We start from the raw sequence: 25,541 nt of genomic DNA, 5'->3' as shown, positions 1-25,541 counted from the left end.
TTTCCACAGGTCCGTGATCCATGATTTCGGGGGTACTAGGACATGAACTATGTACAGATTATTGGAAAAACGGCATTGAATCAACACGATGCGCAATTGGGCAGTCAAAATCAGCAAAGCTACCTCGGCGTTTCCGCTGATTTGTCTATGTGACCACGTTCTTCTTTTTCTTCCTGTCGACAGCCGCTGGACCTCCTGAAAGGCCAGTTCGCCGACGCCGCCCCTCGACAGAGCCGCCGCCTGCCGCCATTGTTGCTGTGATCGACCACGGTATCCCGCCCAGGTCTCCACCGCTGCTGCACCAGCAGAGCCGTCCTTCGTCGTCGTCCTCATCGAGCGATCCCTTCCGCTTCCGAGAGATGGATCTCCTTACCGAGATGGGCGTAGCGTACGCGCGCCAGGTGCGCAACGTTCGGCGTGCCGCACTGGCCGACATGGGCGCCTTGCGCCAATTCTCGACGCCCGGCCGCAAGGCAGTCGAGGAAGTAGAAGAGGGCCTGTTCCAGGTTCAAAGGATGCACAGCCACCTGGTGGCCAGGGCAAACCACCTCGTCTACAGGTGGGTCACTCTCTGTTACCTAGTAATCGGATATGCTTCATATAAGGGAGATATATTTGTCAAATAGCTGTAGATTGCTCACAATTAAGCCTTCTCTGAAATTTCCTGACCCGAAGCTATGGCCGTCACGTGCTGTCGCTGAGCCCAAGGATGCGGGATCGAATCCCGGCAGCCGCACTTCGAAGGAGGCCAAGCGCAAGGGACGCCAGTGTGCCGTGCGCTGTCAGCAAACGTCACATATCCCTTCGCCGCCTCCATTAGTACAGCTTTGGGACGTTCAATCCCACTTGCCACTACCGATTCTCTCAGTTCAACGTGAGCTGTTTAGTTGAGACAAGTGATACAGGTCTCCCATCAATACTCCTCATGAACTTATCGGTCCCCTTTCCTGACGCGATCAGGGGACCCTCCGCAGGCATCGCGCCTTCTACATCGCCATGAGAGGTCTGACATCCCTCCAACTAAGGCGCCAGTGACGTAGGCCGGAAAAAGTCTTTTAGGAAACTTCCCTTCTATATCACGCTGGCGCCACTCATGACAGCCTTCTTAAAGTCGATATGAAATATGTTTTATAAATTTCTTGCTTTTGATTCACTTGAGACGTCTTCCTATGTACGCCATACTGCATAAATAAAATCCTTCGCGGCGAGTCTTTTGCTCTTCCAAATTCAATGAGCGACTTGATTAAGTATCCTGTACGAGATGACCATGGTATCGCGGTCATTGCGATATTAGTGCCCTCGAGTAAAAAAAAAAGAAAGAAAAAGAATAACGCTTATACAGTCGTATCGTTATTTGCGCTGTGACATCTGACAAGCGAGACGGCGCCACTCACGCGCTTTTGTTTTTTAAACTCGTCTTACGCAGGTTGCAAGATGTACTGCTTCAGGAGGAGTCCAACAGACTAAGAAAGCAGATGCATTGGGTCACATCATTACCGCGTAAGTACACGTTTCCAGGTGACATGTGAACTGGATCGCATATTTTCCTAAAGCAAACTCCGGTCTGAATTTCTACTAATGGTTCTGTCTAGGGTGACAGAGATAAGGGAAGCTTCAACTCGAACACTAGTTTCGCCTTGGCAGTACCTAAGTAACCCAGATAGGCTATAGGCAACCGAATGGACCAGTCCCATAGCCGCAGCCCCACAGCCGCGCGCTCGCTTCCTCGAGACAGGCCGTGGCAGTCCACCTATGCTTCGTGGGATTCCCGGTAGATGGCGCAGCCATCGAAATTGAGGGCGTTATTGTACTGATGTTATAGTTATCTACACTAGTGTCGAACATGCTTGTATTGTATGATATTTATATTATAATAACGAGTATAATTCCGTATTGTATAATCTTTCATAGGACAATCAGCAAAATTTCCATTTGGCCGGCTCTGTAGCTTAGGCTCCATAACAACAAGAAGTCGTGCGCGAGTGTAGGAATTACTTGGTTATGCTTCACGAAGAGACGTCATATAGGCGCACTGTTAAATCAGAAAACTGCTTTGAAAACTTCTGTATATATGTATTTCTATGGGCGCTAACCCTACTTCACACCTCCATTTGACCCAGCTGGCGACGTCACCACTACATCTTTCTTACATCACTGATCGATGTGGGTCTGTTATATACTTTTGCACGAGATTCTCTGGGGGATGATGCAGTACATCCGGACCCGACTATAACGAAAAAAATCATTTTACTGATGAGAGTTTGAAAGTTGTAAACTGTGGAAAGCCAAAAAGCTTACACATTTCATATCACTTCAGAGCACAACTTAGCAATTGTCACCACTTGATATGGCTAATTTCTTTGCAATATGAAGTATAGTTTCTGTGTGCAAGCTAGTTTAACAACCAGGGCAGAGTCCTGTGGGTGGGTATTTTTTTTTGTTGTTGTTCTTGGTCCCTTTATGCCGTCAACGGTGTTTCCAAGGTTAAATGCCAGCTAGCCTTTGCTCTCTTGAATACATTTAGCATACACGTAATACATGCGCACTAGCTGCTTATAAAAGAGAAGTCTCATCTTCAATACCACTGAATGACCTCCCTCCCCATTTGATTTTCGAAGTCTGTGGCCCTTCGTGCACGTGAATATCGTGGCCATTCCTAGTCGTCGGTTCGTCGAGACAAATGAGAATCAAAACAAACATGGCAATAATCCGTCTACAGGTCACCGTGCAAACCGGAAAGACATTTTACACTTCGTCAACGCATCAATTACGTTAAATGCACGAGACTTGCATATCCCCTTGACGCATATACCGCACGTTGCATAGTTATACGCATCCCATAGAATGTTTCTCGCAGCTAAACCGCTGTCCTTAGGGCTACAATTTTGCGCAGGAATGATATTTGGTCGATAGTATTTCAATGTACCAGATATGATTAGGTACTTGCCCAATTCGATCAGAAGTTGGATATTCGCGTCGTCTGTGGCGACGGTGAAGAAAAAAGCATGCTGCTGTTTCGCAATGGCGCTGGTGGCGCCATCTCGTTTTGTTTGTAGCAGCTGTCACGGACACGGTGGTCACGGAGATTCGTTGAAAGAAATTACGCGGATGGAATGCTTTTGTAAAAGGTTTGCAAAGCTTTAGCAACTGCTTCAATATTAAAAACTGCCAGGACTTAGTTTGGCCAAAAACGGCTCTAAATTTATAAAGTTTTGTTTGATTATCGCAATAAATATATTTGATCTTGGAACGCAACGAGATGGCGCCATCGGTGCCATCGCTTGGGTAGCGGTTTGTTTTGCTTCGTCGTCGCCGCAGACGATGCGAATATCCGACTTCTCATTGAATCAGGCAAGCATCCTGCACAAATTTTGTATAAAAATTACTGACGGTCAAATGCCATCTCTGGGAGCTATTTTAGCTCTAAGGATTGAGTGGTTTGGCTGGGAAAAGCATTCTACGGGATGCATACAACTGCGCAGCATGCGTTATGTGGACGAGGAAACAGGAACAAGATGCTGCAGAACACTGCGCTGATTCTTCATCCTGCTCCACCGATGAGGTGGCTCATTTCTTAGGGCGCTAGATTATTGAACCGAGAATCCCGGCTTCGATCCCGGCCACGGCGGTCGCTCTTCGGTAGAGGCGAAATGCAGTTACCCCTGTACTATGGTGGCTACACCTGTACTCTGCAATATCAGTGCAAACTGAACACCAGGTTGCCAAAATTATCAGGAGCCCTGTACTACCACGTCCCGAAGAAAGTTCGTTTCATGATGGTTTTGAATAAAATAACTTGCTAAAACGCATTGTCTGATTTACACGCTCTAAAAGGTGCAGTACAATGATCTGGTTTTGTTGCGAAACGAAAGGTTCGTGAGAATGTAACAAAAAATGTGCGCTTTTCGGCAGTTTCTTACAAGGACCTGTAATTGTAAGCCTACTTCAGATTTCGATCTTAACATACTTTACATTTTGTACAAAAAGAACAAGTCGCAGGAAAGGCAATCGCATGACAACCGAGTATCCTACGCGCTCCAAAAGAGTAACCGAAACCGAAACTTATAACTGTTTGTCACGTGATAGACGCAATCCAGTTTCCGAGCCAATGCGCCAATAAAAATCCAAACAATCTCTTCTCCGTAGTTGTTTTCGTGTTCTTGTTTTCCGACCTTCCGCGTGCATTTCTCTTCGCCGCGTGCTCAATGCTGGCCAGGCTAGAACGTGTGCGCGTGCCGCGAAGTCCGAAGCTTTCGAAGCGTCAGCCATGAACCTGCAGGACTTGATGTCGAGTAAGCTGTTGCTCGGCCTGCTGACGCTCGACCAGATCGACGAGTTGATGTTGCTCCTGATGGCACGTGAGGAGGCGGTGAGCAGTGACGACAACGAGTCGGGAAATGACTCCTCGAGCCCCGGGCGGCCACAGGGCTGGCGTCCCACGATGAGCGTGAACGACATCCTGGCAGAACCTGTGCTCATGTCCATTATGACGACCCGTCAGATCTCAGATCTCATGTGTATCAGGCTTATGCAAAGCGCCCAGCCAGACCAAGGCACCAGCAGCGGTAGTAGCAGCAGCAGCATGAGCAGTAGCAGTATCAGCAGCAGTACCAGCAGCTCTGACGAAGAAGCGACTCACGATGGCGCCCAGAGACGCAGGCTCGTACGGCGCAGACCGTTGAGAAACAGGCGCTCCATTCTTGCGTAAGATGAGAAGCGAGCACTTCATTGTATCTCCCATTCATCATATGTGCCTATCTTGCGATATTGGTGAATCGGCATGTGTGGTTTCAGGGAGCTGCAGAGACTTTACGTAGGCTCGGTAGAAGTAAATTGGTGAATGTGACATGGCTTCGCCTACTGTGCGATTACGAGTACGTTTGACAGAAGCTCACTCATGAGTGTTGAGCATTAATTGCTTGCACCTCCTGCCGGTCGTTCGTTTGCTTTTTTTTATTGCGAAAGCAATACTACTCTAGGTTTCGAGCCTTCAGTGTAGCGCGGCGGTAGCCACCAGTCTTACCCACGTGACGTTGTGACGTCACACCCCACGTACCACTAGGGCGAGAGCTGGGCTACCAACTCAAGCTGTCGACGTAGCGCGGCGGTAGCCACGTCTTACACACGTGACGCTGTGACGTCACACCCCACGTGACACAAAAGCGAGGGATGTGTTCCCAACTCAAGCGGTTGGCGTGGCGCGGTCGGAGCCGCGGCTCAGTTGGCAGGAGCTGCCAACTTGGGTTTCTCATTTTACATGGGACGGTTATGTCAGAATCAGCCTGCTAGGACCCTGGCATTCATGTTACCCCTATAGGCCACTATGGCACGTACGTTCATACGGCTTGGTTAAAGCGGGGCTTTTGCTCAATATTTGGTTCAGCAGCGTTAAACTCGTAATTTTTTTGTTTTCTTCAGTAGCCCGTGATTTCCAGTCCTCATGCCATCAATATACAGTAAACTGGATCTATTTTTGTTTGTTGTCAGAACTTAGGAGCACTCAAATGACTTTTCAAATGGCTATCGTGTCAGTATTAGCATTGGCATTACCTGATGGCAACAATCTGTTAGCCAGCGCCTGTGTCCGTCCTTTCATCTAAGTGTTTCTGTTATTCTCTATGCCTTCGTTAATGTGTAATACTGCGCTCGCAGAACGTTCGCAAAACTTAGGTGTTAGGTAAAGATTTGCTAATGGATGGCTTGCTAAGTATTTGAAAAGGTTTTCCACAGTGGTAATATAGTTTGGCAATGTCTGCACAACGTAGTTGTCAGAAATATTACATTGTGTCTTACATTAAAGGTTGAGTTATTTGTTGCCCCCACAGGGCCTACTGGTGTTGCTTGTCCATGCAAGTATCAACTATACAGTTGAGCTGTTGCCCTGCCTTGGTGGTGCAGTGGTTAAAGCGGTTGACTACTGTGCCCAGGGATGGGGGATCGAATTCTGACCACGGCGGCCACTTTTTGATGGAGGCAAAAAGCAAGGCGCCCGTGTGCTGTGCGATGTCAGTGCACGTTAAAAAAACCCAGATGGTCGAAATCTCGGGAATCTTCCACTACGGCGTTTCTCATTCCCCGAGTCACTTTGGGACATTAAACCCCATAAACCGACCAAACTAAACCAGTTGAGCTGTCAGAAGTGAAGATGTTACTGAAAGTGAACTTGTTGTCCTCTAATGGCAGTCTCCTTTTCATTTCTACCGTTTTCACATGCGTTCCTTCTTGTGAACTCCAATTTTTTTGTTTTTTGCTTCCTTCTAGCCGAGAAACAGACGTCGCAAGTTCGGGATCGGGAACACGACCTGATAGTGAGGATAGTACGCATAGTGAACAAGAGGGATGCCATCCTGGCCGAACACCATGTCGAACAACGCAGGTATCTGCCAATTACCCTCTGTCATAGCTTCACATACACCTTCCTGACATGCCTTGGAGTAGATCGTAATTATATAGCATTACCAATTTGCATTCTTCATGTACTCTGTGTATACTGGCTGTTGCAATGCTATATGTGAACTGTAAAATTCTTCTCTCAGCCAAACACTCGCATACTTACGCTGAAATTTGTCACAGTTTTTCATTACCTTTTGGATAATGCAGTTACCTAATTTGATCAAAATTAATTAGAAATATATGTCATATGCAGCATCAGGAACCCAAAACAAGCAGGTTTCGCTTAACTGGTACCGATATACACTATGAAGTGCCTATTTATGGAATGACTCTTTCACCTTTGAAGTTGAGTTAAGAGGGGGGAATGAATGGATAATTTGATGAGTTTCTTCACTGCTTTACCAATATTGAGTGCAGAAAGTGTTGCTTGCACTAGGACCTAAATTCACCAAGTGTAACTCGCGCCTGCCGGATTAAAGTGATGTAATCATTCCACAGATATGCACCAGATGATGGAACACTACCCGCATTTTTTCTAGGTGGAGAAGAGGCTGCGTTGCTGAGAAAACTGCAAATGCAGCTCCCAAAACCCTTTTGCATTCAAGCTACTTGCAAAGAGTTCTCACTGTTAGATTGTTTGTTTGACATGCTTGCTATGGAAGTCTCCGACCAATCAGAGGTGGCATTTTCAAAGACCGATAACAGGGCCAGATAACCAGGCAACAAAAGTTGGTGGCGTTGACGGTTCAATGATCTGTTTTGCAGTCAAACAGCTTACGTCCTCCTTACAGCTTACATCTTCCTGCGTGTGCAGAATGCACGCTGAAAGATTCCGCACATGTTGATGTATCTAGACTTCTGTTTTGCGCCATTTTGATTATGAGACTCTCTGCATTGTTGGCTACGCTTGCAGTGCTACCCTCTTCATATTTTAACAGTGACTTCCCATTGATAGTGAAATGGCGCTGCTCAAGAATGCTCAAATACGTCACCAACTGCTGTTGTACGAATCTGCAAATGGTTCCGCATTATGCACTTCACTTTTACACAATTTTCTGGCTTATGAAACCTTTTGCTTTCAGTGAAAATGGCATATCTGCTTTCACGTGGCGATGACTTAACAGTCGTGCCTGGCGTAAACAGTGAAATAGGCAAATGGCTCAGATTGCCACTTCTATGAAAGTGAACTCAGGTGCAGCAGCAATTAAACATGCCCCCAAAATATTGTCATTCTTGATGTCAAAGGCACACTGGATGTAACAGTGTATGCCGCACAGATGTTTAGTCTTTTTTCCCCCACTACAAATTCACCATCAGCTGATTCACAAAGGATGTACCACTGCAGTAATTATAGAGTTTGGTGCTGCTGCAGTTAAGGGCGGCACAAATAGAAATGAAGGTGCTGCAAAGATTAGAATATTTGTGCATCGGGCTAACTAAAAGGATCAGATAGACGCATTTGCTTAACACTGCATCACCATGTCACATTGTTTAATGAACTCTTGCAGTATCAGCTGCCATGGCAAGGAGTGTCACCTAATCCTTGTTGTGCTTGCAGGGCTGCAAACGAGCTGCGTCAGATGGAGAAGGAGTACCAGAGGTGGCGAAGAGGTGAGTAGCAGCATTCCTTGCAAATTATCATAACCATTGTGGCCTACTGTTTGATCAGTTGCAAAACGGGACCATAGGTGAAAGAAAGGGATTTCCGAGATTTTCACTACAGTTTGCTTTTAAAAATGGCAGGTGTGGCAATCTAAGCCATATTTCATTTTTTGCCTGTTTGTAACCCTTAAAAAAGCTCCATTTTTGAGCAAAGGTAGCCCTCTGTCGTTAAGAAGTGGCAACCTGTGTACTCGGGCCTATTTTAGTTTGTGCCTGTCTCTTTTAGACTTGTGTATGAATCTGCCTGAACAGCTGGTCTTGTCCATCTTTGTTTCTCTGCCCCATCCCCGTTTTCTCGCCCCTGCACACTGCTGTAAATAGACTTAGGCGATGAGGATCCCCCGGAGTTCACGACGGAAACCGACGATCTTGGCACCCCTTTTCCAGAGTGGGCGCGGTCTACCGGTCCAGTGACGGTGACCAGTGTAAAGAAGTCAGCAAGCAAGACGACGTTCAGCCCATTCCGCACCTTCAAGAGGCGCGTGGCCAAGACTGTCGGCAAGGTGGCGTCGAAGAAGAAGGGCAAGCGGTCGGCTCCGACGACTAGCACTGAGCTGTGTGCAGCAAAACTGTGATGTTGGTGATTCCATGTGCTCATTTTTGTGTTCGTTTTAGTGCGATATGTGCGTGCATGTGTGATGGCACATAAAGGGAACTGTGGCAAGATTACTTACCCGGCACCAACTTGGTTTTTGTAAGCGCCATCTGTTTACTAGAATAAATTATGTATGAAATGTCGGCAGCAGAGGCTGCAGATTGGGCTTCGGTTGCAGGCCATGAAATTGTGGCACTGTTTGTGCTATGCACTCGTGCTTGTAATGTTCTCTTGTTGAAAGTTACCTTGGCAGCAGAATATGTAGAGCCAGTTAAGGCTTTTGCACACTGCCTTTTGCCTTCCTGCCTAACCACTGTGCCATCTGCTCTTGTCTGTGAGCAAAAGGTTTATGGTCTATTTTTTATGGTGCACCACAAGGGCTGTCTACGAGGTGGACTCAGTTTTGCCTGCACGGTGAAATTTCCTAGAATGTGGAGCATAATTGCTAAGAGTGACGAGAAGCACCTTAATGTCCTAACACAGGGGGGTTGCTAAACTGTGTTGTGCGGAATACAGAGGTTCCATGAGCTCCAACTAGACTGCTCCCCTTGCCTCCTCTTCCCCTGTCACACTTTTTGCTATGCATACGTATTAGGCACAGTGCCCGATACGTTAAACCCCATTTTGAAGTGCTAGCTTTTGTTATCCTAGCTCATTTGTAAGTTTCGGGCCGTCAACATAGCCGCAGTCTGCAGATCAAACCTTGGCATTGCACCAAGATGCAGTACGTGATGATACGTCTATGACGCCAGCAAAGAGGTGTAAAAGGGGCATGGTGCACAAGGTCTACCCCCCCTTATTTAATACCCCTAGTAGGGGTCTTTAAGGGTCAATAAATGATGATGATGTTGATGAGTTGGAGCTCGCGTGCGTGGCGACTGAAGGCATGGCTGCATGAGCAACATCGCCTAATTGTGAGGGCAGCGGTGGGAGTTTCTTGGCTCATGTTAAGATTTTGGGGTTCCGTGAGGCAAAAATGTTTTGAGAACTCCTTTTTTTAACACATGCTCACCCTCTAGGCCTATTTATATGATGTATGAGTAAGTTTTCTTCAAACTGTGCCTGGATACATTGGTTGATGAAAATGGAGTTGCAATTTTCTTTTTGCGGCTAGTCATTAGTGTACCTGCACAATGTTCCCCTGTTCCCATATTTGTTGCACTCTGTGAGAATTTGCATGATGTGTTGTACATTTGGTTCAGTAGAACTAATCATATTTAACATGTTGATTTTACAGCTCAGTCTAGTCTGTGCACCTGTTAGTGCTGATCACATGACGACCAGATGTTGCCATGTGTCTACAGTTGGCATTAAAAGCTTGCAGGATGCGGATGCACAGAAAAAGGATTTTGAAACTGTGCTGCTTAAATTCTTTCTCAAGATGAACTTTTTCTGGCAACTGTACAAGATCTACAAGGAATCCGTTTTGGTTACTAGCTCCTTGGCAAAAGGCACCAAAAGGCCAGATGTGTGTACGTGTGTGTAGCTATTTTATACAAAGTATGGCTGCAGGTACAGCTGCGTATGAAGCATTACTAAAGCTTGTTTTAGTCAGCTCAACAAATGTGTCCTTAGACTTCTAAACAGCCGTTCCCTAGAAATCAAATTATTGTGTAATTTGGCAGAGCTGTTATACATGTTCACCGCTGCAGTGCCTGCGAGGAGTTGTCACACAGCAAAGAAGTCTGACAGTTTGATTTTTGCAAATGGTGTGGCGATCTACCCTAATGGTGTTCAGCATTATGACCACAAATTACGAGAGCAGCTAAAGTCTGGCCCAGTATATAGGTTAATACCTGAATATGCTGCAGTCTGGCAGTAGCATTCACAACACCACCTTGCCTCATAACACAAATTAGATATAAGAGATATATGCAAGAAAGCGGAATCCAAATATATGCATATTTTGAGAACAAGGTAGCTTTATATATCAAATGCAGCTTAAGGGCAATGACATGTATTAATCTGACCAATTACTGTTGCAGTTTTGATGACAAATGTTCTAAACATGGTACTCGAGGGTCCTCTACCAAACGCATTCTTATATAGAGTACAAGCTAAGAATAGGTTTATGCAAAATGAGAAACTGCACCTGTCTTTTCTGGTGATAATACAAGAGTATATTGCAGGCACTTATGTGCAAATTTCCTTTAAAAGTGTAGTTACAGAAGAGTCATTTTGAAATCAAGCCATTTTCCGTCACCTGCTTTAAGAGTTAAGCATACAAAGGTGTACCAAGAAAGCTAAGCCAGCTATTAGCTATATTAATAGCTACCTACAGCTTCTGAGCAGTCCTGAGCAGCTCCTTTTTCTTTTTTTGCCACAAGCGATGAGACAGAGTGTAAACCTTCAAATTTTAAATATGAAACACTGCGCTGAATTTCAAAACATATGCTTTTAGTGACAACTAACACTGAAATGCCTTGCTGATTGCGGAAAGAAGAGTCAAGTTGCTAAAGATTCTCAAAGTAGCAGCTAATGCTTATTATCAAGCACAGAACACATCAGATGATACATTTTTCTTTTCTTTCTCAGAACCCACAGCATTCTTGTGTAATTTCAACCTGGTTTAACTCGCTATGTCCCTATCTCTCAGTGTTATATTCTGCACTTATGCTAGCATCACAGTTTTGTTAGCAGCACGTGTGCCTTCTACACTTCATTAAAGACAGCATTTGGACAGCAAAGGTACATCTAATCGTTGATGTGAATTCTTGGACACTAGTAATGAAATTTCATCTGGTTTACCATTTCAGACCTTTTTTAAGCATATATTAAACAATGCCCAAATTGCTTTCGCTTCTTCCTAGCCATAGAACAAGGTTTTCTGAACAATGTCGCCTTCCTCAGTAGCATACCCATCTCGGTCATAGTCATTTGGGCGTATTTAAGCTGTCGTGAAGTTGAAAGCTTCTTGTCATCATTATGAAACCACACTGTGCACCTGTTTTATGCAGGACTTTGACACAATTCACATTTTAATGCCATGTCACTGGAAGCCCGTACTTCATGGGGTGTGACTAGCTGCATTGTTTGAGCTGTATTTGTGCTTTTATGGCATCGCAGTCATTGCTCATTGAACATGTTGCATAACAATGCTAGTTTGTAATGCCATGTTTTTATTTTGTTAGAGAAATTACAATGTCGCTGACTTTATGAACTCGCTTTGTACATAAATATTTTTCAGGCCTTTTCTGGTGTCATGTTTTAATTTTTTTTTGCTTTATTTGCTCCTTAGACGGTGTCTAAGAGGAGGCCACATCCAAAGGCTCCTTGTACAAGTTTTAAAACACTGTACAAAACTCATAGTTCGGTTGGCAGTAAAGATATAGAAAACAACTATCCAAAATATTGAAGAGAATGTCGGATCCTTCTCTACATAAGATAAAGTTATCCAAAGTTGTAAACAAGATTTCTGGTAAAATATTTACAGTCAGATACAAGTCGTCTGCAGTAACCGCAACACACTATTTCTTCCCGACAGAAAGTAGTCCGCAGTTAGGCCTTTTGTAATTAGTTAAAAGGTAACCTCAAGAATTTGAGTCAAGGTTATTTGGTGCAGCCAAATATCAAAAACATTGTTTCCTGTTAAGCAAAGTGACGCACACCACACACTGCTGCCCATAGTTTGCAACTGCTGTTTCACTAAGTTGTATCCTATTATAGGGCAAAAGCAAGTGTTTAGCAATTTCTAAACCAGCACTGCATACATAAAAACTGACTGAAAGCAATAGATAGTGTTACCGTAGAACCAGAAAAAATTTGGCTTCAGTTTAGCCCTAGTTAAACCTGGAGGATTGCAAAAGCATCTGCATGGTTACGCTTGCCGTTTTGCTATGGCTAGGCCTTGTTTCGCTATGGTTGAAGCTTATGGTTTCACTCATGGAGGTTATGCAATAGTTTTATATTAGGCCATCTTGCTTCAAATCTTTATAAAGAAAAATACTTTTTTTTTGTATCATGCATCCAAATACACCATACACCATAGTGCCTACAGGGAAGTTATGCCAACCAAAAATATATTAACGTTAAAATGGGCTTGGCTTCAATTCGTGCCCGACACACACACACGCACGCACGCACACACACACACACACACACACACACAAACTTATGCACAAAGCATGTGAGAACCTAGCTGTTGATGCAACTTCGATGGCAGAAGAAGGATAAATATAAATAGAGCTTTAGATTCAGAAGTTTGCTTTGGCTTCATTAAAATCGTACATCGCACCCGATGGACACTGACTAAACATTCCATGGTTAAAATTGAACACAACTTTGACGAATGAGCTCTCCTGCATACCATAGGTGACAACAGCAAAATAGTAGAGCTCACGGCAGAGGAGTTGCGAAGCTGACAGTATAAGTGCCAGGTGTATAGACATCAGGCACGTATTGCATTATAAAAGGTCACCAAGCAAAAAATCCGCTTTGACTAATCTAAATGGAGGACAGTCATCTTGTTTTCAAGTGTGGTAGGTGAGAAAACCTACTTGGGGAATTTTGCACGAGGCCTGGCAACATTTAAATGTGGCTAGTATACGCAATAAATGATGGTGAATGAACAGAAGAGTATGCCTTTATGCTCGTTTTCCTTGACACTTCACACTCGATTTGTGGCCAATTTGCCCAGGTATTGCAGTTGGCTGTATTCGGTCGATAAGTCGTATTTAATATTTCGAATACGCACCCACTAGTACTGCAAAAATCAAGACTGCAAATTATCTGTCACTCGGCCTGCACAAAAAATCCAGTTGAGCACTAACTGCAGTACAATTCGATTCTTTGTAACCTTTCTTGAGAACTTATCGCAGTTTTTGTATGTCTGGTGTTTCGTCTCCAGTACTTGGTGATTTTAAAGTAGGATGAACCCTACACTGTTGCAAATCGCCCTTATTAATGTGAAAATCATGACATAAAAAGTCAGGGAGAACCTGATAAGTATGTGCACCCTGTGCAGTCCTAGTGTGCGTGTTTCCATTTTGTCAATATAGCACATCAACCTCTGGTTTGGTCTCCCAGTCAACCCGAAAATTTTTTAAGTGAAAATTTTTGTCCTGCACATCCTAAGAGAAAACAGCAAACTATTTGCACGGTGATAAATCTCAAGAAAGAGAGGAGGGCGAGACAAGTTGATTTTATTGATGGGGTTAAACAATGATCTTAGTTCAAAACCATCTCAGGGTACAACCTAAAAGGTTAAAGGCCACATACAGCTATGTAAAGGTTTTCGTGATTGGTGTGGCATAAATAGGTTTTGAACTAGTGTCGTAAGTAGAGCTGTGCAAACAGCAAAATTTTTATTTGGCTTGGTTTGGCTTACAGGGTATAACGTCTTAAAGCAGCTCTGGGTATGAGAGACGGCGTAGTGAACGGGTCCAGAAATTTTGACTAAATAGGGTTCTTTAACATGCACTGACATTGCAAAGCAGATGGGCGCCTAGCTTTCCGCCTCCATCGCAAAACCGGCCGCCACGTGCAGGATTCGATTCCGCATCCTTGGGCACAGCAGTCGAGTGCACTAACCACTGCACTACCACGGCGGGGTGCAAAACTTTGAGCGCGAAATGAATTTGAGTACTAAAACTGAAGTGCAAATTTTGCAAATATTTTTTTAACACTAAGTTATATTACAGATGAAATCTCTGCGAACCACGGCCAGACAAAAAGCAAATTTATTAGAGGTGTGTGTAACAAGTTGTTACAAACAATGTGAATTTGGATATTAAAAACAGCATGCCAATCAAATTGAATATTTTCCAAATACTACCAAGTTCGGCGACAATATTCTGTAAACTGTGGCCAAAAAAAAGGAACTTACTAAAAGCGTGCGAAGAACAAATTTCGGGGTTCAAATGGAATTTGAATATTAAAAACTGAATGCAGTACGAATCGAATATATTTTTCTTAATTCTGTAAAATTAAATTGCAGATGAAGTCTGCAGAGCAAGACCATAAAAAAGCAAATTTATGAGGTTTGTAAATAACAAAGTTTTGGGTGCAGAGGAAATATGAATAACTAAAATTGGTCATAAATAGCATATTTTCCGGTAATTTAGAAAACTAGTACAGATACAGTTGAAAATAATGAAAAGCAAAAAAAAAATTTTATCTAAGGCCTATGAGGGATTAAATAAAAAAGCAGGAATCCCGTAGTAAAACTTTGTTTACAGTCATTTAATAACCAATGCTATCAGTGAGAAAACATCTCATGACTTGGTGCTTTCACGAAAAAGGGAGTTTAAATAATGCTGTCAGAAGCATTATACGAGGGATACCCCAGGCTTCACTGAAGGAGTGCTGCAAACAAAGCACCTGGTTGTGGAATGCTGTCTGAAACACAGTGCTAACGATGACACCTAGCCCACTCAGCCCCCATGTATCAATTTCGCCGGGCGTCAACCACCTAAATGTTTGTTGTGAACTGTGAAGGCGTGAAAGTGAAAGTGAAAGTGAAACCATGCCATCATGTGCTCCAGCATGCGCGCTTCACTATGTGCGGTGTGGTTGCACGGACTGCCTTTGAGCCCGACACATCGGTCATACATGTTTATTTTTCTTGTCAGTGGCCTAAGATGCATAGTATTTAGTTTCTAATGGAAACTGAAGTCATAAGTCTTCAAAAGCAGCATGCTAATCCATTGTGCCACAGAAGCAACGATACCAGACCATAATTATCGGCATTAATTTTGTACTTACCTTCTTCAGCAAATATATTCTATTATAACCGTTAGGCGCAGTGGACTCTGTGCACTGTACCATAGACAGTTTGGAAATATTCATCTTGGCACACCACATTGACCGAATCAAGTGCCTGACGCTGATAGGCACTGCAGACTACACCTGTTGGATTCCCTTACACCTGGTCTGTAGAAACATATTTTGGGGGGTGTTATAGGCCTCTGGTCGAAAACAATTGGCGAAAAAAGGATGAACGGAGGAAAGATGCAGCAATCAGAAAATTTCGGGGGTGTTCTGACACCGAAACATCCCCCCTTGCTGAACCTCTGACCTCAGGTATTAGAATAATTAGACACGTACCAAATGAGCACTTCTCAAAGGAACCGACCTGTTCCAGACGGTGCATACCCATTCAATACAGCCAGTAGAAGCTGCAGACAATTTTACTTTCACGCTGCACGGAGCATGTGTGACTTGCCAATAGGATAAGCCGCAGAGGCGAGACAGGATTGCTCTTAGCTTACGAGCCACGTATCCTGAAAGCAGACAGCTAAGCAGAGCCGCTTCTAAAACTGCTTGCTATCTGCTGAGTCATAGTCTATTGAAGCACAGTGAAATCACTTGCGACGGGGCATCAAACGTTGGAGAGCCCGGCAGTATATCGTCCGGATGCATGCCAGATATCGTCCAGATGTATGGCGGATGTAATCCTAAAGCGAGTGTGCCCTAGCAAACTCACCGCTCATTGTCACTGTGAGCTTCCATTCCAACATTGAGCACTACTGTCCCAGCATAGAGCGCACGCACAAACACGCATTCTAGTCGGTGGCTCAATGGGTGCACGGCAGCAAGCACAGAACCACCGAACAAGGAATTGCGAGGGGGTTGTCTCAGAGACTGCCGTCGCAGCCACTGATGTTCACGGTGCTGGGGTCGAATGGCTGTCCCTTGAAGGGCGACCCGTCTTTGTCCCAGGCCTCGCGAAGCAGGTTCTCTACCTTCTGCAATGCGCGGGAGTTTCCCCAGAAATCGATATTAGGGGAGATGTGCAAAACGGGAACCAATGCACCTTTTTATGCATAAAGACAGTAATAGTAACGGTTCACATAGTCTCTCTCCTCGTGCGCATGACTGTACAACACCACATTTTCTTTCTTGGCATACAAAGATGCTTTCTACGGCCCTTCAATGTTTGCTTCAGCAGCAGAAGATGTCTAATTACCGCAGAGAACAATGGATTTTAAAATTTTCCAGCCACTCAAGGGTAAAAAGGACCGATAAACAAGCCCGAAATAACCACAGTTTGCTTGCGGGAACAGCCAGTGGTGGCAATAACCTTGTTTTCTTTTTAAATTTCTTCTATTTTGCGAAAGCTCCATTTTCAATAATGACACGCTTTTTTAACACAAAACCACCAGAAACCTGTGGAGAGAGGCCAGCTTTAATTTGTGCTCAGTGTTCCTTTAAAAGGTGCACAGCGCGAGAAATGACTCATGAGAACGAGGAACGCAACCTTGCATTCCTTGTTACCATCCATCATTTCTTTCAAACTGTGCTTCACCTAATAGACCAAGCAGCTATTGTTCAGTTTAATATCCCTTGGCCTGTTCTTGCCACCCCCAAATGCCATCTGAAGAAAACTGCATATATTAGCCTACTGTTGTTAGCACACATTGCAGTATAATATGGCATTCCCTTTTTCTGCACACCATTCTTTTCCTATATCGCACAGCCCTTCTTGTATCTAAAGTACATATGCACATTTTTGTTACCAGTGCGTGACGTGGACAGGGTCGTTAATGTAAATAAGTAGCCACTGCCATGCTGATCTAGAGAATTAGACTTCAGCTCATGAATTAAGATCCTGCCAATATCCTTCTTTGTTTCTAGTTCAGTTTCGTTAATTAAAAGGGGTGAGTGGTCCTAATATCTACACAACGTGCCCTATAGCAGGGGTTGCTGGTCAGGCATATGCAAAGAGCCATTAAAAAAAAAAACTTTTTACTGAAAAACCTCTGTAAAAATCAGGAGTGGCGAAGTAATTTTTTGTCCAACAAAGCTTGTGGCAACAGTGAATGCCATTTACGAAGCGATTTGTCATTGTATCTCTACATTATACTGCCCCATTCACAAAGCAAGCAAATTTGGCTCGAATGATGTGGTTAGCAGTCCAGAGCAGCTCAATTGGATGTCCGTCCGCAAGGGTCAGAAATATCGGGGAGGGGGTGCAGTTGCCAGAGTCACAAGCCGCATGCGGACCCACGAGGACATGGACCCACAAGGACATGGACCGCATGCAACTCGCGAGCTGCAGTTGGCCACCCTTGACCTATAGCGACCATCCCTACGTTTCATCCTAGCATAATGCCAGTTTCTGTCAAGACAGCATAAGAATGCGGTAGACTACAAGACCATCTGCACAGGATGCAAGAGCATCAGTTACGATGGCATAGTGATCAGTTCGTGTGAAGTGCTATTTCTTCACTCTCAGGCTAATGCTATGACACTGTGCTGTTTTGCCACCACAGGAGTGTTCCGTGATACATCCACATAGGTTCAGTCCCACGTCTACTCAACAACTTTCTACTGTAGCGTTTTGTCTCAGCAATAAAGCAAAGTTATGCTGACCAAGTTTCGAAGCGAAACAAGAGCTGAGAAGGGAGAACTGTGGTACCACCGACCTCTTCCTGAGGTGTTTTCTTTCCAGCCTGCTTGAGTAGGTTGTTGTACGTAAGCTGCTGGATCTTTGCCTGGGCTTCCTCGTCCAGCTCCTCAAAGGGCTTGGTGGGGTCGATGGCACGAATGTTGATCTGCGGCTCGCTCACAAGCAGCCGGTCCCACCAGAGTTCCTGCGCCTTCTCAAGGTTCACCTGAGTAGAAAGAGAAAGCTCAGCTCATACACACAGCATGTGTAGTTACAGAAAAACCGACTTATAACAATACTGATAAAAGCAATCTGTCAGATATACAACAATAGACTACCGTAGCGCCACCGCATTTACCATGCTTTCTATGGTAAAATAAACCGCTCACAACAATGCTATCATCGCAAATTATTGATCATAACAATTAAATCTGGTGTTCTAAAAGGTTAGCACACTCTCACCAGAACATGGTCTCCAGGCACCAGGGTCCAGATGGACTCGTCAAGCTTGACGCGGGCGTGCAGGTCATCGTCGATTGGCACCGACCATGTCTTAGTCTTGACGTCCAGCAGCTCCACCTTGAGGTGGCCCGACGTGATGTTCACTCGCACCTGATTTCGCGTTGACACATCGGGGCCCACCTGCAGTAGCAGGTCACGGAAATGACACTCTGAGTACACCAGCCAGAATGAACGCAGAGAGAGACTGAACTTATAAGGCAGTAATATGTTAGCATTGCTGTAATGCCTGTACCACATCTGATGCCAACCTCTTAAGGGCCCCTGTTTTATTTCCAACAGCAGACAGAAGCTGCAAACGATCTCACATACACTGCCTCTATTTGCTCAACCAAGCTGCAAGACATGCATTCATACTGAAACAGCATACACAGTGAACATAACCTTGAATGCAGCAACACTTATGTGTTCCACAGGTGCATAATAATGTGCACATAATGCATCATATACATAACACTTCAGTTGTGCCTTATATTGCACAGCCTAAGCATTCAAATATGCCCACATCGGACAAAGCTTATGCTACTTGCACATCACGTATGCATCTCCCAAGTTAAAACGGGCACTTTTTTCGCAGTCGGCCATGCACCTTGATTCGGACGTCGAGGTCGTGGACACTCTGGCTCCAGCAGTAGTTGTCCCGCATCGCACCATTGTAGCTCTCGGGATGGCTCTGGAACTTGGCCTGCACGCTGAATCAGATGCATCACAGCGGCCTTACTAGACAGTGGTTGGACAATACAGTTCAGTGATAAACTGTGTATCAAAGGCAACTGAGCACGTTACCACTGGAGAAATACACTGCATAGGCAACCTTGTGTCTACTTTAGTTTATAGGGCTTAACGTCCCAGAGCGACATAACTATCAGGAGGATGCCAACGTGGAGGGCTCTGCGAATTTCTACCACCTTGATCCTTTCACACTGCATACGGGTTCCTTGCATGTCGCTTCGACTGAAACGCAGCTGTCATTGCAGTACTGAACCTGCATCCTCGGGATTGGCAGTTGACCGTGCTAACCATTGAGCCACTGTGGTGGGTCAACCTGGAGTCAAACCCCACTGTAACTCATAATGGAACCCTCAGTACCACCTTTTATGCCCTGCGGCAAACTTAGCCCCATAAATAAATTACTCATAATGGCAGGTTCTGCCTATTGTTGCCTTTCGTGGCAAACAAACAGGGGCAAAAATTTTGAGCTGTCGCGAGTTGGAAAAGTCATTCCACGGAGCTTAGGTAGGCTTTCTTCTTGCCAACGAGATAAAAGACACCAGCTCTATTTTCTTCAGTAGAACTACCACATTTAATTTGAAATGAATTCTTGCTTCCAAATAGATTGAATTATATCAGTAAATAAATCTAATCTTTACAAATATGCGCTTGCACCCACAAAGAACTGTAACTAGTACAAATAACAGGTTTTGAGTGAAAAAACTTCTAAATTTGGCCTCTGGCAAAACCCACAGTAAATTAAGCATTAATTTAAGACTGCCAACTTCATGCATTTATTTGCATTAGGAGAGGTGCATGTGATTGAGATATAACAGCCATCATGTACAAACATAGATGTTTCAGTGTTCTTCATTAGCAGCACTGACTTCACTATGACTATTGTTTTAAAGTTAAACAGCTCTCAACATACCAACATAACAGTCTGTTGCCATGTGAGACATTATATAAAGAAAAAGAAAACAGGTTGTCTCAGAGAAAAACAGACATAAAAGTGGCACAACTAAGCACAAACACCACTTAGGTGCATCCAATTTATTGACAACTAATTAAGCCTGCTGAATACACCAATGCTAAATATTTGCCAGCTTTCATGTTACTCACTTGTGCTAAAAATGTGCTCACCTTCACTGAATGTCCACATCACTAACATAACAAAAAATAAGTGAATTTATATTATATATTGTTAACAGTAAACAGCTCTTAATGTGCCATGTTCACCATCAGGACAACTGGTTGTTAAAAATACAGTAGCAAGAAAAGAAAACAAACCAGGTGGTCGAATTTTGCAGAGCCCTCAACTACAGTGTTCATCATAATTAACGCTGCTTTGGGATGTTAAACCATACTAAACAAAACCGAAAGGAATAAAAAAAAGCATCAAACAAGAAAGAGCTGCGTTGCAGTTGTAATTTCAGTCACATCAGAACAACAAGCACAAACACCCGGGTGGTTTTCTGTTGGCAATGTGCAGGGTGTGAAGGACACCAGGACCTGAATACAAGCAGGTTCTCACACATAACATAACATAACGTAACATAATATAACATAAAATAACATAGCTACATGCCAGTGTTTCCTGACAGTACGGCGGCTGTTTTCAAAATCTGCATACAGGTACCCTCCATGATATGCTTGCCTGCTTGCCCGAGTACCTTTGTCAGGAGTATATTTTTATACTACAGAAAAACGGCAATCATAGCAGATCAAGTGGTCTCTCCACTTTTACACAGCACTGTACATGCCTTGAATTCCCTTATTCTTCGTGGCCGGGAGGAATTATTTTCAAATCTTTTTTCTTCGTCCCAAAAACCTTTTTGTACTTGCTGTAGGCTCACAGCTGAGTGACTTGTCAGAAAATACTGAAAATCAACGAGTATTTGCAAAGTGGGGCTGAGTTTTGAAAGTACACAACTGTTTCTTGTACCTAAAGAAACAACCTCAAGCAATGGCACTATATGCACTGGATATTACATCGTTAAAGCTTAGTGCTCCCTTTCACTATTGTGCCTATTTTCACTATTAATATCTAATTTCTTGAATTGTTAACAATGCATTTGCTTCACCTGTGTTTATTTATCTTCTATTCCTGACTATGCATTTTCTTTAATAATAACTGTCATGGGAGTTATCTTCTTTTACTATTCTTTGTACATTTTGTAACAATGATGATGATGCCAACTGTAATAATCAAGTAGTATTCGTTACTTTTGACTAATTACCTTCTACTGCTTAAGCTGTTGCCTCAACAATGCACTGTATTCTGTCATTCTTTGCACAGGAGGCACCATTAAAAGTTCGACTTCAGGATATCTTATCTGCATCAGGATATCAGTATGTTTCTTTGTATGATCACATTAATAAACACAATTTCAAATTCATAATTTTGTGAAGACTTTTTTTTTCCCATTTTTCTGCATTACCATGAATTCTAAGACACAATCCTGCACCGTACACACCAGGATAACTTACGGATCGTAATCAGGGTCATCATTCTCATCTCCCGCCTTGTTTGCGCTCGCACCTGCCGTGTCTGCTTTCCTGTCATTGACAGGTTCGACAGTGTCTGCATCTCCTTTCTGCGAGCACTGGGACTTTGACTTGGTTGCACTTTTGACTGCCTCCACAGGCTCTGCGGCAATACTTTCAGTGGTTGTTGACTCCACAGTGTCATCCGAGCTGGTGGTCTCAACTTCAACCTCAGTTGCGACAGGTACACAGTCTGCATCAGAAAAAAAAGAAAGCACAAATGTTGGTTGCCCACGAATATAAATGGTAGTCATTGTAAAAATACCAATGCTTTGCACCAGCAAATCTAGTATGCGCTAGTTTATCATACTATGCTATGCAGTGCTGGAAAATATGGCCATTTTTTATTGTTATTGTTAATGCAGCTCTGAAAAGGTGCCCACCAAAGGTAACGAAAGTAGAATGAGTTATGCAAACACATCAACACACTTCGGGCAGTTTCAGACATTCATGCTCGCTTGCAAAAAAAGTGAACAAAAACTAACACTTACCAGAACTACTATAAAATGCTAAACATCCATCAAAAGAAAAACAAATTTGTGTTCATTTCACAAGCCTGACTAAATATTTTTCTTCACGAAATTGTTTAAGCTTTGTGCTCTGTATAGGTGGGATTTGATGGTATTCAGGTGGTGTCCACAAATGTGGATGCTGCACCTGAAGCAAACATGCTAGCTAATTTCTGAAGGGCTCCACAGACCTTCAGGTTGGATCACTGGTGGTTTGGCTGCACTTCCTTTATTCTCTGGCTTTGGATTGGACAGGTTGTTGTATGTCTCAAAAGCCTGCAACAATAAATGAAGCACGGAAACATTACCACGAAGCACGACAGTCGTCAATGCACTTAAAACAAGTGGACTGTTTGTCATGCATTGTTTACCTTGTTTAACGCAGAAAGTATTGAAGGGCTGCTCCTAAATGGTTTCTGATGGTTTTGAGCTAAAATCTCAGAAATCATAATAAGTGTCCAGCTAAGCTGTCGTTACAGTCAGTATGAGCAACTAACCAGGCCACGCTGCTAAAAGTTGGCTAAGCCTAGGTTCCAAGCCCACATTAATGACACTCCTGGCAATGTATCATTTGTGGCGAGTTGTTTTATGTTAGCATGGGAGTATGTGCAGTCATAGAGCCAAGATTGCAGTTTGGCTAAGCCACCGCTGCTGGGAATGTGAAAGGATGAAATGCTTGAGATCAAGAAGCCAAAGCAAAATTGAGTTATATGGTATTCTGAGTTTAGTTGGAGCAGTAGTCAGCAAATAATGACGTACGTATGGAAGGTCAATCCTTAAATGCGTAATAGCGGTGGCAAAAGGAAAGTGTACGTTCGTTTCATTTCCAGGCATGCACACAAATGTGAGGTACTCACAGCTCTCACTATACGCCTAGCGACTCCAGGGGGAAATCCGAGCTTGTCAGACGGCGAGGACTTAATTCGGTAAAAGTCAGTCCTGTATATAAGTAGCAGTTGACAAGATTTTAAAATATGTTAAAAATGTCGAACAATCAAAATATCATCCAACCCTTACACGTGAATGACAACTTGCATATTTATTTCGCTGTACACAGCATACCTTAAATAGATATTTTCACTACGCAGGAATCTTAAATGGAAGTTTAAGCTGATATAGTTAAGTTTATCAGGTTCATAGGCACTGAGATATATGTTAGCAAATTAACGAAAATTGCTTCCCAAATTTCCACCCAGCCCGCATATTGCCGCTCAGTTGCAGTTAACCTGCAACAAACACGGCGAATCGGCCCTTTTTTTGCATCGAGAATCACACCTTTCTGAAATTCCACAAAGCAGTACACAAAACCGCCCATTGGGTTCAATATCTGCTTCGGCGCAAATGAAGCGCATGACAAAATTTTGAACTCATGAACGAAATACGATATACGTTGCACGAGCTCGACCGCGCGAGCAGCTTGGCGCCAATCGCGTGAAAACCGTCTGCACTGTAATAGACACGACAGGCCTATCTAGCACGTCAGTAGGAGCGCACACATTTGCGTTTGTTGCCTTAACGCGCAAATGATGAGGTTTCAAACCGTGTCCACAACCGAAACAATACTAGACAATACAGTGCGTTAAAAGTAAACACAATTCAAAGCGCGGGAAGCATCTGTCATATCGCCAAGTCCACTAATGATTCGTTGTAAATAAGCCCAACTCGCAGCACGAAAACGCGAGTTTTTGTCCTGCTGCTCAGAGCTAATACCGAGTTTTAGGCGATGCACAACCATGGTGCTAATGTTCACCGAAAAGACAGGGCTTGCAGCAGGGGCCGTTAATAACGGTCAAAATAGTACCGCGCACCTTCATAGCAATAATGATGAAGGTGGCATGAATCATCATTCAGTGTTTTGTACGTTAGAAGGGCGGAAAATAATTCTTCAAAACCAACGTCTTAAAGAAAAGCACCAGTTTTCGCCAGGGCCGCGGAATCGTGGGTGGTCCTGACCGCGCGCTGTTATGAAATTCACGCTAGCCCGGACATGTCATTGCGCCGATACTTACCGGCGGTACAGGAAATCGAAAATGGCATCCAGAAACGGGTATACCTGACCTTCTTTGGTCAGAATGCCCATCAGGGCAGAGTCGTAAATACCCCGGTTTGAGGCATCCATCGCTGGCGGCCGCTCGTCCAGCTCGTCTGCTTCTTTCAAGCGAACGCCATTAAGACCGGAAATAGGGTGTTAAGTCTACTGTCCGCATTTCCGACAGTGGCGCGTATTGTATTTCGGTTTTGGTTTTTTCGTAATTTCACTTCTTCGACAGATACCTTCATTGCAGCCGAACAAAAATTTTGCACTGTCTGAGCTCTCATGGCACGCTTCTTGGTTCAGTTGGTTCATAGGAAAAGAAAGGCGCAGTATCTGTCACGCTGTTTTTGCGGGTACCTGAACCGCACCGTAAGGGATGGGAGAAAGATGGGAGTGAATGTGCAGAGAGAGAAAGAGGTGCCGAAGTGGAGGGCTACCTAATAAATTCGACTACCTGGGGTCTTGAACGTGCCCCGACATCGCATAGCACACAGACACATCTTCGTTTCTCGTCCATCTAAACGCAGCCGCCGGCGGTCGGGTCGAACCCGCGCTCACGTTCGATACGAATAAAATATTCGTAAAAAAAACTGCGCACCCTGCGCGCCTTGCGTTGCATTTCGGTAGAGTGTACACTCTAGTTTCGGGAAAGGCCAGTCTTGCTTGCCTTGGACGCTTATCTCACAAGAAATGTCTCTTGCCCCTGCGCACTAAAATGAATTCTAGTCCTGGGGACCGTCTTATTGGCACCTGTTGGGGTTTTCTGCAGAGATTTTTCTGCGCAATGAGAAGTTTGGATTCTTTTGCCAAGCATTAAGTCCACATACTTCTGCGCATTTCTGCACTACCGCAGTGGCTTGCTGTAGCTGCTTCTATATGTAGCATTTCGGTCCTTTATTAATCCATACGGCTATATTATCCACGAAAGAGGCATGTTTCACTTTGGCAATTTGATCCAGTTTCTACAGCAGCCATATATGGCTACCTTTGACCATACATTGTAGAATATTGGGGATAAAACTGCTCTCTCTCTCTCTCTCTCTCTCTCTCTCTCTCTCTCTCTCTCTCTCTCTCTCTCTCTCTGGGATTCCAAGCCTTGCGATCCGACTTTGTACGTGCAGTTTTCGCTTCCTGAGTTTTGATGTGTTTGATATGTTTCGGGTGAACTTTTCGCTCTATAACGTCAGGATCTTCTCGGCTAGACCTTTAGTATTGCGTAGAAAGATGAGATGAACCCAAACA

General features: G+C 44.0%; 2 protein-coding genes across 7 annotated transcripts in view; one reads left to right on the top strand and one right to left on the bottom strand.

Moving 5' to 3' along the window:
• The window catches only part of LOC146189621 (uncharacterized), a 38,834-nt gene extending 27,716 nt beyond the window's left edge, over nucleotides 1-11,118 (top strand). For 4 of the 6 annotated variants that reach the window (XM_084604389.1, XM_084604388.1, XM_084604390.1 and 1 more), the window contains 5 exons: nucleotides 184-559; nucleotides 1,427-1,500; nucleotides 6,262-6,376; nucleotides 7,952-8,004; nucleotides 8,377-11,118. In XM_084604389.1, the coding sequence (XP_084460515.1) occupies nucleotides 184-559; nucleotides 1,427-1,500; nucleotides 6,262-6,376; nucleotides 7,952-8,004; nucleotides 8,377-8,630 (872 nt within the window). In that variant the 3' untranslated portion in view covers nucleotides 8,631-11,118. Of the gene's footprint in view, nucleotides 1-183; nucleotides 560-1,426; nucleotides 1,501-4,125; nucleotides 4,705-6,261; nucleotides 6,377-7,951; nucleotides 8,005-8,376 lie in introns of those variants that run through there. The other 2 variants (XM_084604391.1, XM_084604392.1) reach the window with 2 other exon arrangements.
• Nucleotides 11,119-14,310: 3,192 nt separating this feature from the next.
• LOC146189620 (nudC domain-containing protein 3) lies at nucleotides 14,311-24,429 on the bottom strand. Its single transcript, XM_084604386.1, has 8 exons — nucleotides 24,274-24,429; nucleotides 23,122-23,203; nucleotides 22,456-22,540; nucleotides 21,699-21,948; nucleotides 19,087-19,189; nucleotides 18,441-18,620; nucleotides 18,016-18,204; nucleotides 14,311-16,335 (listed from the first exon to the last, which is right to left on the bottom strand). Exons 1-8 carry the CDS (start codon nucleotides 24,381-24,383, stop codon nucleotides 16,225-16,227), a joined length of 1,110 nt encoding a protein of 369 aa, XP_084460512.1. The 5' UTR covers nucleotides 24,384-24,429; the 3' UTR covers nucleotides 14,311-16,224.
• Between the last annotated feature and the right edge of the window lie 1,112 nt (nucleotides 24,430-25,541).

The sequence above is a fragment of the Amblyomma maculatum genome, chromosome 5, assembly GCF_055883805.1.
Source record: "Amblyomma maculatum isolate TAMU_Amacu chromosome 5, ASM5588380v1, whole genome shotgun sequence".
Classification (NCBI taxonomy): domain Eukaryota; kingdom Metazoa; phylum Arthropoda; class Arachnida; order Ixodida; family Ixodidae; genus Amblyomma; species Amblyomma maculatum.
This window is presented reverse-complemented; position numbering and strand designations above follow the sequence as displayed.